This window comes from Mesoplodon mirus, assembly GCF_964341445.2.
Source record: "Mesoplodon mirus genome assembly, chromosome: 6".
Lineage (NCBI taxonomy): Eukaryota > Metazoa > Chordata > Mammalia > Artiodactyla > Ziphiidae > Mesoplodon > Mesoplodon mirus.
This window is the reverse complement of record NC_138982.1, coordinates 79,925,737-79,943,088: the sequence shown is the minus strand read 5'-3', so window position 1 is coordinate 79,943,088 and position 17,352 is coordinate 79,925,737. Positions and strand designations below refer to the sequence as shown.

The window sequence follows — 17,352 nt, the reverse complement described above, 5'->3', positions numbered from 1 at the left end:
AGTAAAGCTCAGTTTAGAAACTGTATGAAATTTATCACATATAAACCAAGGCTGGTTTGAAGTATAGGAAAGAATAGTATCATTAGTTTACCTGATACTGCCTTCAAAAATCTTTGCCAAAAAAGCTAAAGAAACTAAAATATTATCCTATTATCATTGATTATATTGATAATAACAACCAATTAGTATCATATCTCAACTCAAAATTAATATTCCACACACCTCACGTATCCAGTCTCAACAGGAGGGAAAAAAACGATATCCCTTTTCAGGGCTATGATCCTGTAAATAAACGTCTTCTGAAAGTGCATTATACTGTCAAGTGTATATTACAACAACATAAGTTACTCTTTCCTTAATAACTCAGAGTCATCATTATGAAGAGTGTATCATAGTTTGCTATTATATGGAAAAGTTCTCAGGGGCTAGTAAGGTCATTTGTCCCTATGCTAATGGCCTCTAACTACTATGCTTTGTGATCTCTTATATCTATATGCTTTTGCTATTTTCTGCCTCTATCCTCGTGGATACTTGAAACACCCTGCTATCATATATCTAAATCTGACAGTTCTCCTTTCATTTCTAATTTACTATGAGACAGAAAATTTAGAACTTATGACCAAAATGAAAATTGTTTAAGTCTCTGAAGAAAGATGTGAACTTTAGTGCTTGGAATGTGTCACATCTCTGGTTTTATCTACACAGAGGCATTTGGTGCATAATAATCTGTTCTGGGTGGATGAAGTTATTGGACAAAGGAGTGACTACTCTAAAATACTTAAGCTGTATTGTTGAAGCTAAATAAATACCAAGTCATTTAAGAATTAACCCTAAACATTAAAATTAAATATTTTTTGAAGTACGTAAAATTCTTTTAGATAAGACAGGGAACCTTAGGATCTTCATAACTTTGTTCCAGGGAGATGCCACAAGACAGAAGAAGAATTTTATAGCTCTGGATGAAGTCATAGATGATAACAGAACGTTCTTTATCAGATTCCTTTTGAAAGCAAGATTGAAGGTGCCGCATTCTGTCTTTCACAGTCAGGCTTGGATCCAGAGAAGGTGGGGCCAAACTGGCACTAATTTCTTAAAAAAAAAAAAAAAAAAAAAAAAGTCTTAAGGCAAAAAGTACATGCATTCATTTGAAACAGCAATCTTTAGTGCCAAGACTGAAAAAGACTCAAAAGCCTCAGTTTAGTTCAGCAAGACCTTATCCAGGTCATGTTGGCTATACAGATGAAGTGCTCTGTAATCTAAAAATTAGGGGTTGGGCTAGGTGATTTATAATGCTCTATTTAATCAGGTGGGAGAAAATTCTAAACATTAAGATTCCTAAAAATAAATTTACACTTCTCAGAATGTGGAATTAAAGAGAGAAAAGTTATTTTGAAATGAATTTTAAAGGAACTCATTTCAGAGGGAATTTTAGTATGAATGTATAAAATTACATCTAAAATAAAAGAAGTTCAAGTAATTACTTATCCTAAGATGTTTTCCTACGAAACAACTGAAAATATTTCATGCTTACTCAGAACAGACATTACACGGCATCTTTTAAAATGTTTCCTTATTAATTTTGCTTCTGTCTAAAACCAAACAATCAACTAGGTATCCAACAGCCATAATCAGATCACAATTTATACCTAGGTCCTATTCTTTTAATTCCAAGACTTCTCCAAAGGCTGTGTGATTCAACTACTGTAGATGTCTAGCTCATCACTGCCTCTAAATGAGTTCCAGATACAGTCGATAGGAGGATAAAAGCCTGGAAAGAAACTGCCATGATCCAGTCTTCAGAATCAAATCCTCAAGGTGGCCAGTGAGTCCTTAAGGATCCACTACCCCGAAGAAGAAAACACAGTATTAACAGCCACATGTGACAAGCAGAAGAGAGTAAGGGGGGTGGCTTCTTAAAACGTCATTCTAGTTAATATATGAAATAATGTACACAATAGCTACTGTTTTTTAAAGGTTTTTTTTTAATCCTAAAAGATAAATTCTAGATAAATATCAGGAAACTATTCTCAACAAACATGTCACTATCCTCATAGAGGTTACATTAAAATTATATGGTAACTTAACCAAATAGTGATTACTTACCAGAATGCTTTTGTTCCTTCTGCAATGAAAAATAGTAAGCATCTCTTCCACCCCAGCATACTGCCAGTCCAACCACCAAGATGCCATCAGAGCCTTTAACAGGAATTCCATCATCTCCAATAGGGCTTTCCTGAGAGGAACTAACTACATAAAACCAAAGTGAAATAGTTAAAAATCTCTAAAAATGAAACCACTAAATTGAATACTAAAAAAAAATGATATAATAAAAAATTATTTGATAAGCAAATTTTTCAGATCCCTCCAATATGCATTATGTGGAGAGTCATTTTTAGGTATAAGATCTTCCTAGGCTTCCCATCATTTAAGATAACTGTCACTATGAAAAATCTACCAAAGATTTCTTAAAAGAGATCTGTAATAATGATTAAGATAGTTTAAAATTAACTTTTTAAAGTTTTCCAGAAGCTGCATTTTGAATTTCTATAACTCAAAAATAAAGACCACTTGCACACTACAAAAATTTTGTAGCAAATTTAGCAATTCTTAACACTTAGAAACTCCAGAAAAATCAAAAGTCTTACTTCTTAGTGAAGAATTAGGTATGATTTTGTATTTGAGTCAATATTTTTCCTAAAATAATACACCTTTCAATTTCACAAAGACATAGGTCAAAAACTAATCCATCTTATTTACAATTATATCCCCAATACCTGGAAAATAGCTGTCACATATTTGTTAAATTTAAGTGAATGTTTTTATCCCTCTAACCTCTAGCACAGAAAATGTAGTCAATTTTATGTTTGTTGAATGAAAAATGGAAAGAGCTAGTCAACAATGAAAGTAGATAAAACTTGTCATTAACACATATGCTTCCTGAATTGAAGATCAAACAAATATTCAGAACTTTATGAACAAACTCATTCATAAATATAGAGATTTAAGAAATTTGATCAAATCTTTGATTTCCACAACAGGTTGTCAAGCTGACTACAGCTATCCCCCATAATACTGAATCATTACTTCCATGAAATAAGACAGGAATACATGGCATTATTTAACCAAAAGTTTCAATTCTCGGGGCTTCCCTGGTGGCGCAGTGGTTGAGAGTCTGCCTGCCAATGCAGGGGACACGGGTTCGAGCCCTGGTCTGGGAAGATCCCACATGCCGCGGAGCAAATGGGCCCGTGAGCCACAAATACTGAGCCTGCGCGTCTGGAGCCTGTGCTCCGCAGCAAGAGAGGCCGCGATACTGAGAGGCCTGCGCACCGCAATGAAGAGTGGCCCCCGCTTGCCGCAACTAGAGAAAGCCCTCGCACAGAAATGAAGACCCAACACAGCTAAAAATAAATAAATTAAAAAAAAAAAGTTTCAATTCTCTGAAAACCTGAAAGAGTTCTATGAGGCTTTCATGACTATCAGTAGAGGTACAAGTTCTACTTGAGATAAGTCTTGGAAAACATAGCTAATATACACTGTGAAAAATATAGTGCCTATTTGCTATGTACTTCTGTTATTACATAAGTGAATATGGATATTACAGTTTAAGAGAAAATAATTCATGAGCAATGATTAATAAAAACCATCAAGTCTGCCATTTGCAACATCATGGATGGACCTAAGTGAAATAAGTCAGACAGAAAGACAAATACTGTATATTATCATTTATATGTGGAACCTAAGAATTAAAGATGAATGAATATAACAAAAGACAAACAGACACAGATATAGAGAACAAACCAGTGGTTACCAGTGGGGAGAGGAGTGGGGAGGGGAAAGATATCAGTAGGGGATTAAGAGGTACAACCTACTATGTGTAAAATAAATCAGCTACAAGAATATATTGTACAGCAAAGGGAAATATAGCCATTATTTTACAATAACATTACATGGAGTATAATCTATAAAAATACTGAATCACTATGTTGTATACCTGAAACTAATTTAATATTGTAAATCAGCTATACTTTAATTAATTAAATTCAAACCATGTCACACCATTAAGGTACCATAAAAAAAGTCTGATCCATTTTCAAAATATACATCTTAAATTTTACAAAATTATATTCTAACTAATATACATATTATATAATATATGCATATTATGATTATATATATATATGTATATATATGATTTCTTTCTTAGAGAAATGCTGTGTTTAATGGTAAGCTTGGCACACTCTAACACCAGGCATGACCAGGAGCTAAAGCAGCAGGGATGTACAGGAAACCTCCAGAGACTCACAAAGTAAAGAGGATGAGGAAGATAACCAAACAGAAGGGCCCTATGGCCTCAGACAAGGCAGAGCCCAGAATGGCATAGAAGAGGTGTTGTTTGAGAGACAGATTCCTGGCACACCCAAGCATCAATCTGTCAAACACTGTTCTAATGCTGGCCCCTGAACCAGCCATACCAACTGTGGTGTCCCCACCAGCAATAAGCTTGGCTGCTGGGTCAATGTCCTGGGAGACAACACTGGTATGGAACTCCTGTGGGGAGCTGCTATAGAAAGGCTGTTTAGATGGGATTTCTGGCCTGCTTGGAAGGAGGCAGACACAGGCCTGACTAGACCCCAGGCACAACAATGGATCAGAGACAGAGGAACGAACAGTGTCCTAGTGGTCTGCACGTTTTCAGTCTACCAGCTTGAGCTCTTGGCCTCACTGCTCAGCTCTCCTGCCCATGTGTCCAGAGGTCCCCCATCTCTTATACCAGAGGGTAACTATTTTTAATCTAGTTGTGCTGAACAATAAGGCTGTTCCACATGTAAACCCACATAGGAGAAACTTACTAAACTTTTTTTTTTTTTTTTTTTTTGTGGTACACAGGCCTCTCACTGTTGTGGCCTCTCCCATCGCGGAGCACAGGCTCCAGACGCGCAGGCTCAGCGGCCATGGCTCATGGGCCTAGCCGCTCCACGGCATGTGGGATCTTCCCGGACCGGGGCACGAACCCGTGTCCCCTGCATCGGCAGGTGGACTCTCAACCACTGAGCCACCAGGGAAGCCCGAAACTTATTAAACTTTGAACACATTTATTACATTTAATATCCAATACTGAAAAGTCTCAGTCCCATCTCAGTCCACTATTTTACATACAAATGTAAAAGATTTAAAAAAAAATCTTACCTTGCTTAAACCTACCACCAATAGTAGCACTTTTAGAAGATGTCAAATTACTGATCTTTTCACAAGCCAATGAGATGGAAAATCGAGTTTTGTTTTGCCACTCCTTCATAAATGTTTGAAAGAGAGTTTGGTCACTCGCTACGTCAATTATGGCCAAACTTTCTGGACTGCATGAGGCTAGAGTTAACTGCAATCCATCCTGTGATAAATGCGGTGAAAAGCTTGTGTCTCTAATAGGACTGTCATCTTTGAAACCATTTCTAGTCTCTGGACTTAAATCGCAGTTTTTATTATCTGAAGGTGAGCCAAATGAATAACTTTCACCAAGTTGTAAACCACCACCAATTTTCTTAAGTTTTACAGAAGATGTTCCAAGAAAACTTGGAAATGACAACTTAGAAGCAGATGGTATAGGAGGAATGAGTCCATTATCATCAACTATACAGTTTTCTTTACAAGGCAAGAGGGAGGAGGTTTCACCATGAAGGACATTGTTCTCTAGTGCGTCAATATTGCCTTTTACCACAATATTAGGGGAAAATGGAATTCCTTGCACTTGATTTGTCTCCAAATTTGAAATCATTTCTTGTTTGTCATTTACCTCTGTATTTTTTCCTTTCAAACTGAGAAAGTCTGTAATGGTTAATTTTAGCTTTTCATCTTCTAGAGGACTGGACACATTATCTAAAATCCTTTGCAGTCCTGGACTTAGATCAAATGATGCCCCTGACCATATGAATGAATTATCTTGCCGTGTCCCAGTTAATTTGGATTTCTGAGACCTTTTATCTTTATCTCCTCCAATTACTTCTCTTTGGGAATAATCATTACCCACAATCACTGGATCACTCAGTTCTAATACTCTAAGACATCCTGCAGCATTATGTTTCTCTTGGACAGGAAATACATCTACATTATCCAAAGCTTCAACCATCTGAGCAGAATCCATTTCTGAAAATACAGTAGACTCATCACTGAAACAAGACAATGGCTGCTGATTATCTTGATTCTCATTCACATCTGATTTTTTAATTGGGCCCTCTGGTTGTAGACACAGAGAATCAGCAAAATGGACTGAAGTTATTTCAGAAGGAAGGCATTCTTTTGCTTGTACATCAGGTGATTGTTCTTCTACGAGGTACTCTTCACTGAAACTGTCAAACAGTAAACTACCACTCAAATTCAAACTTGTTTCAGGAACTGGCAGATATTCTACTTCTATATCAGTAGGAGTTCTCATTTTAGGAACCAGAGGTATAACTGGTTTCATAGCTTCTTGTGTTTGATAACCTTGAAGAAAACTATTTAATTGGGAGTCAGTAACAGAAAGTTCATTGCCTTTAAAACATGGGTCATTTTCCCCTATTAATATTGGAGAATAAAAAATTGGGCTTTCTGGAGTCAGGTTATCAACCCCATGTGAATCAGTGCTTTGTTTCATAGCATCTACAGTCTTAAGTTTCAAATGATTTGTCATTCCTGGTGAATGTTGTTCACCTGGAAAAGTAATGTGAATCTCTTTCTGAAAGGAGCTTACTGAGCTCTGTTTGTCTAGGCTCTTCTGCATCATTCCTGTTGCCAAGCTGGTATCCTTTGCTCCTTCTTGCTTGGCATTTTCAGGTGCTATCTGTTGAATTATTTTCTCTGACTGAGTATCCAGGTAGAAACTGTCTTCAAAATCACAGAGATCTAAACCTAAGTCAGAAACATGATTATTTTTAGTTCTGTCTGCTGCATAAGCATCTGTTTTTACTTGTACTCTAAGGGTATTTAGAATATTCTCACGCTGGCCTCCTGATTTACCAAATGCTCCACTTAGTAGATGTACTCCACTGGGTATCTCAGTGCTGCTTATGTTTTCTCCTGATACCTGAAGATTACTTGATTTATTTTCCTCAGCATTAAACTTTGTACTTTCACATTTCATAACAACATTTGAGTCCCTATTCATATAACTGCTGCCTGTCTCATAGGGCATTTGTCTTGCTATTGGTTTTTTCAGTTTGGTGTAAGTATTTGTCTGTTTATCAAACTGCTTTTCCAGGCACTGGTTAATTGGATGGGTGTCATGGTGTTTCACATTAACATGCTGGTTTTTTGAATCATTTTGTATCAGCGCTTCATTTTTTTTTTCTGATTCAACAGCTAATCCTCTTCCATTTTCACTAACCACACTAGTGGCTTGATGAGTCACATTTTTCTTCTGGGATCCTGTGATAAAATATTCCACAAGAGCATCATTAGATATTTTATTGTTCCTTGAACAACTTTGTTCTGTTTGTGATGGGAATGATACTTTGCTATATCTTCCCTCAGCACAGAAAGATATGTTTTTAGCAAATGGCTCTGGACTTCTAAATTCCATATTCTTCTCATCTGAAGTAAATGACTCTTCACAATGAATAGGATTAGACAGAGTCTGTTCTTGTAAATTGATTCTACACATCCTAGTGTCTTTCACAGGGCTACTGTCTCTAGATTCTTTTAGATGCTTACTATGTTTCCAAGATTGAGAGGTTGTACTCATCTCTTCTGAACTGAAATTCAAAGCTTCTTTTTTTGTTTTCTCAGACGAGAGAGTCTGAACAACTTTCGTAGTGCTTGCTTTCCCCTCATTCAGAGAGGTTCCTAGCTTTTCTTTATTTATACTCAAAGAAGCCCGTTTTTTTGTTCTGGAAATGGAATGCACCTGACGTTCTTGATGCCCATCCTGAAATTTATAACAAAAGGAATCTGTATGCTCTCTACTTTTATCTAAATCTTGCACTGTATTTGGTAAATGAGTAACAGAAGAATCATTAAATATTGTGTTACATTTTTTCTTTGATGTTACTCTTTTATAAGAACTCTTAGTTTGGGGTATAAATTTGTGTTCTTTTACTTCTGATTCACTGCAGGTCGATGAGTGTGTATCAGAATTTAAAAGGGAATATGGACTCCACTGCACTCCCATTTCAACTAAGTCCTGCTGCAGAATCATTCTGGCTTCTTCTACTATAAGAGTTGCCGCTTCCCTTTCAGTTAAATCTTTTCTGCCAGTCACCCAAATAGTTCGCATATTCCGACGCTCTTCAACTGCTTCCTCTTCCTCATCCACTGCCTTTCGGGTACTATAAAAGAGGTAGAAAATGAAATAAATTAATGCATTGATTCATTCATTAATACAAGTATTTATTAAGCATCAATCTGAGCTTTTCTAGGAACTGAAGAAATAGTACTGAAGAAGAGGGAAATGTATCTACTCTCATAGAGCTTACATTATAGTTGGGGAAATCAGAAAGTAAACTAATGTTAAAATGCATTCTGTGTCAACTGGTGATAGATAAGAGCTGTGTAAAAAATTGAAGCACAGTTGTGACCACCTAGAGGGGTGGGAAAGGGAGGATGGGAGGGAGATGCAGGAGGGAGGAGATATGGGGATATATGTATATGTATACCTGATTCACTTTGTTATAAAGCAGAAATTAACACACCATTGTAAAGCAATTATACTCCAACAAAGATGTTAAAAAAAAAAATGAAGTATCAGAAAGGGATAGGTGGTTCTGCAATTTTTAAACAGCATCGTTAGGGAAGGCCTCACTAAGACAGAGTCTTTAAATGGAAACCTGGAGTTTACTGATTGACAGAACTTGAAAGACAGTTCAGAGTAACTACAAGAGCTTCAAAATGAAGAGAGAAAGTTCAGAATTGAGAGATCCAGAGAAGGAGAACCCCATATTTTTCATACAAATTCTGCCCAAGTATCTGGCTGACCTCAAAACTATGCAAGTGTGGAGAGACTCCAAGCAGTTAGGTGAAAGTCTAAACAACTGAACAGAGATTTGAGCTATTGCCTACAACAGGAAAAGTTTGAGCTTAGCCAAGCTGACTGAGAAAATATCAGTGCTCTTCATAGTAAAATAACAGATTCTACACCCTAAAAGGTCAAACATACGTAACTGAAGTACCATGAAGAGAAGATAAACAGGATGAGGCATAAAAATTATGGAAGCTGGGAAACTTCTGTTCCCAACCAAGATAAAATAACAGGGACCAATTTAGCCTCTCACCCAAAACAACTAAAAACTGAGGTGAGGTCATAAAACACATTGCAGTTTCCATTTTGCTCTCTTTTGGGTCACTCACTCTGGGGGAAGCCAACCATCAAGGCAAAAGGGTCTCAAGCAGCTCTATGGAGAAGTTCATGTAAAGAAATGAACACCAACCTGCCAGCATGTGTGTGAGGCATCTTAAAAGCAGATCTAAGTCAGCCCTTCAGATGACTACAGTTCTGGCCAACAACTTAACTACAACCTCCTGAGGAGCTCAAACCAGAACTACAAGGAAAGGTACTCCCAAATTCATGACTTGCAGAAACTTTGAGTTAATATATATTTACTAGTTGCTTTTAATACACTAAGTTCTTAAGTAATTTCTTCCATAGCAAGAGTTAACTAAAATGCCTAGTGAAACTATTGAACTTCAAAGATATAGAAAATAAATCTCGGGACTTCCTTGGTGGCGCAGTGGTTAAGAATCTACCTGCCAATGCAGGGGACACGGGTTCAAGCCCCGGTCTGGGAAGATCTCACATGCCATGGAGCAACTAAGCCCGTGCACCACAACTACTGAGCCTGTGCTCTAGAGCCCGCAAGCCACAACTACTGAGCCCACGTGCCACAACTACTGAAGCCCACACGCCCTAGAGCCTGTACTCCGCAACAAGAGAAGCCACTGCAATGAGCAGCCCATGCACCCCAATGAAGAGTAGCCCCTGCTCACCACAACTAGAGAAAGCCCACACACAACAACGAAGACCCAACACAGCCAAAAATAAATAAATAAACAAATAAATGTTAAAAAAAAAAACCAGAAAAGAACTCTCAAGGCCTACATATTTGGAAGGGCAAAAGAAACACACTCCCATAAGAATTCTTGAAAACAGCATACAAAGCAAAGAAACAACATTTTCAAAAAGCTCAATAAAAGAAAGTATAGACCAAGAATTTCTATCCAGCCAAGGTGTGCTTCAAATATTAAGGTTATGGAAAAACTGTCTGAAACATACAAGAACTTGAAGAATTCTATATTATATAAGCCCTCCTCAAGGAACCTAAAGCTACTAGAGGATAAGTTTCATCCACTCAAGAGAGGAAGTAATACTTCAGCAATAAGAACGATGGTAAGAATCTGAATAACTAAAAATGTAGATTATATTAGTTTTCCATCCCTACCCCCCACAAGGGTGGAGGCAAAGGTGGAAAATTAATGTATGCAAGTTTTATATTGAGATAAAGTAGAAATAATGCACTTTGAAAAAGGGAGAGGGAAAAAGAAAGTTAAAGTAAGCTCTATGTCAGTGACTGTTGTTCTGGCAATAGGTAGGAATTACAGGATACAATTAAAATCTTGACAAACCAGATAATAAAAAGTACAAAATCACCCATTAAAACAAAAATATACACCTTTCTAAATTTAAAAATAAAATACCGAAGAATACCCTTGGGTGGAGAAAGAAACAGCAAATATCACATAATACAAATAATTATAAAATAATTTGAGAGAATTGAAACCAAACATGTTATTCATATTGATAAATGTGAATGGGATTAAATCATCTATTAAAAAGATCTTCAATTTGTTTCAGAAAGCAAAACCAACTACAACTCAGTGTGGTACAAAAAAGCATATCTAAAACAAAGTAATTCAAAAAGGCTAAAAATAAAGGGATGGGCAAAGGAATTCCCAGGCAAAGAGAAACAAGAAGAAAGCAGTGAGGGATATTCCAAGAAGGGTATAATTTAATGCTCAAAACCAAAAGCACAACAAAGATAACTATCAATCAGTCATATTTACTATGAACATTTACACTCTAAATAACAAGTAACCACATTTGTGAAGCAAACACTATAAGAGATACAAGGAGACAAAGAGAGAAGTGTACTAACAATTAGTAGACTTTAATAAACCATTCTTATTAAAAGACAGATGAAGTACTGGAAGGGGGGAATAAATAGGAATGAATAAGACTTAATTAACATAATCAAAAAGGTAGATTTTTTGAAAATATCTCATTTTACTTTTATAATAGAGAATACAACTATCTAGTTTGTATTGATCATATATTAGGAAACAAAGAAATTGTCAGTGAATTCCATAAAGTAGAAATGTTATAAACAACATGCTTATATTGCAATGCAATAAAACTAAAAATTATTAACAATAGCAACAAAAAAGAACTTCTACCCAAGCAAAAAAGGGAAAACATGCAAATCCATCATAATTCCTAAAAAAATATAATGAAAGCCCTAAATATCAGAATCTACAGTTACATTTAAAATAAGAGACCACAGGAAAATTCACAGTACTAAATTCATAGTATTAAAATAAAAACACACAGTATTTTATTAATAAAAATATGAATGTCAACAAATTAAACTCCTAGTTCAACAAAAAGAACTAGAAAAAGTATGACAAAGTAAAACAAAAGAAAGCAGTAGGAAGTAGTAATAAAATTCAAAAAATAGGATTTAATGAGGTAGATTTTTTTTAATAGACCTAACTAGTAAAACAAAATACTTGATTTTTTAAAATTTACAAAATAGACCACTAGTTAATCTGATCAAGAAGAAAACAAAAAGTAGAAATTTACAAAATAATAAATCAAAAAAAGAGGCATAGCCAATGAAATAGAAGAAATATTTAAAATTCCTAACAGACTAATTTACAGATCGTTATGAAAATATATTTGAAAATCCAGATGGAATAGATAATTTCGTTGGGAAAGAAAGGCTACCAAAATTGACTCCACTAGACATAGAAAGCTTAAAGAGATTAAGTTCCGAAAAAATAAAATAGAGAAGGTGATCAGAGAATTAACCCCATAAAAAGGCACCATCCAAGACTGTTTCATAGGGTAATCATATCAAACCTTTAACCAGTCCCAAAGTACTGAAAATAAGGGAAAATCTTCCTTTTTGTTTTTCATGAAGAAAGTCTGGTATCAAAACTTGAGTAAAGATAGTGCAAAACACACATATAAACATACATACAAAAACTGTACACTAATATTATTTATGGATAATAATGCAAAAGTATACTATATTAAATGTTAGCAGATAGAATCCAACATCATGTAAAAAAATAATATAACACGACCAAGTGAAATTTATTCTGGAACATAAAACTGATTCAATAGTAGGAAATCTATTAATATAACATGCTAAGAGATGTAAAGGGGGAGAAACCTATGACTATCTCCATAGATACTGAAAAAGCCTTTAACAAAATTTAATACCCATTCCTGATAAAAAATATACGAGAAAATTGCAATTAATGGACATTTTCTTAAAATGATTACACACACACACACACACACACACACACACACACCATATTCCTGAAGTCAGTATCTTACTAGGGTAGCAGAGGCATTTCCACTAGAATCACAAACAAAGCAAAAATGTCCACTATCTCTATTACTACTGTCTACTACCACTACCTATTAGCGCTATTAGCTAATTCAATTAGACCAAATAAATCAGTTAGATGCACAAGAATTGTTAGGGAAACAATAAAATAACTCTGTTTGCAAATGATATGACAATATACCTGGAAAATCCTTGAGAATCAATGATAAAAGTAATTTAAACAAAAGTATTCAGAAAATAGCACGATAAAAAAATATAAAACTCAATAGCCTTTACATATTCAAATAATAACCATGTAGAAGACAGAAGAGAGCCACTAACTAAAAACAGGATAATGATTAAACAAGAATAAATTTAACAAGAAGTGTACAAAATTTGTATGAGGAAAACTAAAACTCCTGAAAACCTGTATGAGGAAAATATTTTAAAACTCCTGAAAAATCAAAAAGACTAGATCCAATGCAAAGATATTACCTATCCTTGGGTAGGTTCACTCAACATTATAAAGATTTCAGTTCTATTAAATTTCAATCGAATTCTAATACAATATCAAAAAGCACTTTAAGTTTCATATGGGCAAACATGCAAGAATAGCCAAGAAAATACTGAAAAACCGTAAGGTAGAATTTACCCTACTAGACATTAAAACACACTATAAAGCCCTTATAATTAAAAGCATGGTACTGGCTCATTAACTGACAGAAAGAATAGCAAATAGAATAGAAAGTCCAGAAATAGACTTAATTACATATGGATATTTAATATATGATGGTGGCATCTCAAATCACTGGGACAAAGATAAACTTTTTTATAAATGGGAACCATTGAGAAATAAAACTGGATCCAGACTTAACACCATACACAAAATTAAATTCTAAATGCATCAGGCATCCAAATGCAAACTTACAAATACTAGAAGAAAACGTGTGAATTCCTCTTTAATCTCAATATACGAAAAACTTTTCTAACTATGACAATTTAGAAGCAAAAAAAAAAAAAGATTGCTAAAAAATAAATGAAAAGAAAAATAAAAATTCTGCATGGTGAAAACAATGCAATAAAGTCAAAAGACAACTGATAAGTTTTTGAGAAAAATATATGAAATATACATGTGAAACAAATGGCTAAGAACCCTAATCAGTTTTAAAAAGAAAAGATTCTAAGACTCTTTAAAAAGGAGAGGGTAAAAACCAAAACCTAGTAGAAACATAAGGAAAAGACATAACCAGATAATTTACAAAGATATATTTCTTTAAAGAATCCTAAAAATAAGAAAAAATATTCACCATCACGCACATTTAGAGAAATGCAGGTTAAAACCATACTGAGATACAACTTCTCATCTATCCAACTAGTAAAAATGAAAACCTTTTTGTCAAAGAGAAAAACCAGAGGCTCCAAATGGCATCACTTGTGCTAAAGCCCATGATACCAAGCCTAGATTTAAAACATAACCTAAATACAATTTAAAACTTCATCAGAAGTGTAATCTTTTTTTTTTTTGAAATATAGTTGATCTACAATAAGAGCTGTTTTTTTTTTTGTTTTTTTTTTTTGGTTTAAAGACAAGCTTGTAAGGATTGGCTACTCCAAAGTTCTAAGGAATATAGCTAACTCAAATGCTTTTCAAGATCAAGTTATCCAAGATAATCTTTAGGAAGTAAAAGCTAGTTTAAGTTTGTTGCTTTAATTAAAACAGACATGTCTTAATAGTTGTCAGCATTAATTATAATATTTTTATTCTACCTAAGCTAACAAATTTGTCAGCAAGAAAAATAACTTGGTATGATGAAATTTTCATTAGTAACCTAAATATAATTGTTTAGAGCAAGTAAGTTAAATAGATAAAAGTAGAATAAAAAGATTTTCTAGATGAACTTTTGAAATAAGTTTTCCAAGTCTTTAGCCTGAAACCCTAAAGTTTTGCTAAGCTTAGGTTAAGTAATGGAAATTTATTGAACATTTAGATCATTCCAAATAAGATAAAATAGATGAAAGATTAATTACTGAACATAGCTTTATCTACTTTGGGCTTTCTATTGTTTAAAAACTAGAGATAAAATTTGGGATTATTAGTAAGCATGTTTGGTGCTGCCAACTATTGGCACTTGCCATCTACCTCTACAAGGATTAAATCATGAGCTGCTGCAGCTGCTGACCTTCAACAACCCCTGAAAGGAGTTCAGGGTGGAGATCAGGAATGAGGCACTTCGTGCTCTGGGAAAAACTGGCAGAACAGGTCTTCAGATAGATATTTTCAGGAGATTTTATGAGTCCAATTCTTACGTTCCTCATATCTAGAAAAGCACTAAAATCATTAACAGTGACACCTGCTCCTCGTGACTAGCAGCAAGCCTCTGCCAAAATGTGTGCTTGGCTGCTCGTACCCCCTTTCACTAAAGTCATATAACACTGACCTTCCCCACTGACCTTCCCCGCTACCTCTTTGGAGCGACTTCTCAGAGCTACCTGAATGCTGTCTCCTGGGCTATAGTTCTCATTTTGCCCCAAATAAAACTTAAATCACAACTCTCACATTGTGCTTTTATTTTTTTTCAGTCAACAGTGCCATGCTAAGAAAGTTTCTATGAGAAAGCCCATGTTTCTAGAAGTTACAAAGAGTACTTATAATTTTGCCAAGCTTTGGAATGCTAGTGTAAGAGTCCGCAACTGTTTAGTTCCTAAATTTTAGCCAGAAATTAAGGTTTTCAAAAGATTAAAAATTCTAATATATGTAATTAAAGAAACAACAAAGGAAACATCTCCATATGCAAGGAAAGCACAATGTGTTTTTGGCTAGAAAAGGCATGAGGGACTTCCCTGGTGGCACACCAGGGAAGTTAAAAATCTTAACCAGCAGGTTAAAAATTTTAACCAGCAGGTTAAAAATCTGCCTGCTAATGCAGGGGACACAGGTTCGAGCCCTGGTCCAGGAAGATCCCACATGCCACGGAGCAACTAAGCCCATGTGCCACAACTACTGAGCCTGTGCTCAAGAGCCCACAAGCCACAACTACTGAAGCCCGCAGGCCTAGAGCCGGTGCTCCGCAACAAGAGAAGCCACTGCAATGAGAAGCCTGCACACCACAACTAGAGAAAGCCCACATGCAGCAACGAAGACCCAACGCAGCCAAAAAAATAATAAATAATTAATTAATTTTTTAAAAAAACAAAGAAAAGAAAAGGCATGAGGAATGAAGATGCATTTTGTTAAGGGAAATGAGAGTAATTCTGTCTGAACTAGAGCTTCTGGTTATAAAGGGTAAACTAAAGGCATACAAAAATCTTTTCTCTCTTCACTGAAGAGAGAAAAGATTTTACCTTGTGTAATCAAGCTGGCTAAAACTGAATTATTATAAGCATTTTAAAAATTAAGTTTTAATATCAATAGTGTACTTATATAAAACTAGAACTTAATTTTCCTTCATCTGCTAAATAGACAATCGAGTATTGTTTCATATGGACCTGTGATCTTAGTTAGTCAAGTGTCCAAAGCATTTGATATCTTTGACAAACTTCCCCAAATCAAATTCTGAATGAAGTCTTTTGACCACAAACTAACTTTGAAATATTTCAGAGGCCCCTGGAACATTTCAAAAGATGTTAGGCTTATTTGATATGTTAAATTACATGGGAAGCATTACCAAACAAGAAGTAACATTAAGCCTTCTTTATGTTGTACTTGATCAGGTGTATAAGTGTTCTAGAAATTGTGTGAAATTCCTAGAAACTTGATATATCCTGGTATAATCCTAACTTATAATTCTAGTCATTTTCTTAAAATGGTGTATGACATCCTCTGGGACCCCAATCAGAAATGGGTAACAAGCAAACAATCCTTTTACTGCTATTCACTTACTTTCCGAAATTACTCATCAAAATTGAGGCTCACACTAAAAATACTGAACCTGAGTAACAGGGAAATGACCTAGCTGACTTTCATGTAAAGGCAACAGAATCTATATAAAGATTGTGGCAAGTGTTGATGAGATTCATTCTACTTCTCCAAAAATGACCCGCTTACTGCCAGACCTGATGTCCTTCTAACAGACGACAGTCTGCTCCTGAATCAGAGAAACTAAGATGGGTAAACAATGGCTGTAAATTAAACACAGTTGGAGCTGTGGGAAAACCAAGATGGCCTCATGGTTCTTCCTGGCTCCCTGACAAATCTCATTTTTCTGTTTTCCCATTCCTTCACCCACCACAGTATATGTAAGAACAACTATTTGTGTCCCTAAAGGCCTCAGGCTTCCTCCCTCTGGGCCCTTGAAAAACTGTATTCAAGCAGAAAAAGTATTAATTACATAGGACTACATGACCTGAGGAGGATACTCTAATGTTTTTGTTTTTCCAGATTTAAGGAGACCTTTTCTTAAGCTATCTATGACTTAACAACAATTTGGCAAAGTATACCTTTGTGAACAAAGGAAACTTTTTCTCCCCACCTGATCCCTCCAGAATTCAGGAGCTCTCAGTGAATATTCTTACTCTCTTAACAATTTATTTTGAACTTGCATAAGTTCAATAACAATCTGTTCTCCTTGTAATAGGATACACTTAGAAACACTGGCTATATTACCAAGGCTTTGACTGGAATGTCATATTTGAGAAAGGTGTGCACAGACTCAGATATGACCAGATAGCTTCAAAGAACTGCTTCAAAAAAAATCGACCTGGTACCTTGCTTACAAGGTTTCAGCAAAGCAGTCTTAAAATAGGACTTATATGGTCAACCATTATTCTTGCT

General features: G+C 35.2%; 1 protein-coding gene across 3 annotated transcripts in view; it reads right to left on the bottom strand.

Moving 5' to 3' along the window:
* Positions 1-17,352, bottom strand: part of POLQ (DNA polymerase theta) — a 125,556-nt gene that overhangs the window by 43,160 nt on the left and 65,044 nt on the right. For all 3 annotated transcript variants that reach the window (XM_082624243.1, XM_082624244.1, XM_082624245.1), the window contains exons 16-18: positions 5,191-8,300; positions 2,104-2,247; positions 893-1,089 (exon numbers count right to left, since the gene is read on the bottom strand). In XM_082624243.1, coding sequence (XP_082480369.1) covers positions 893-1,089; positions 2,104-2,247; positions 5,191-8,300 — 3,451 coding nt within the window. The remainder of the gene's footprint in view (positions 1-892; positions 1,090-2,103; positions 2,248-5,190; positions 8,301-17,352) is intronic.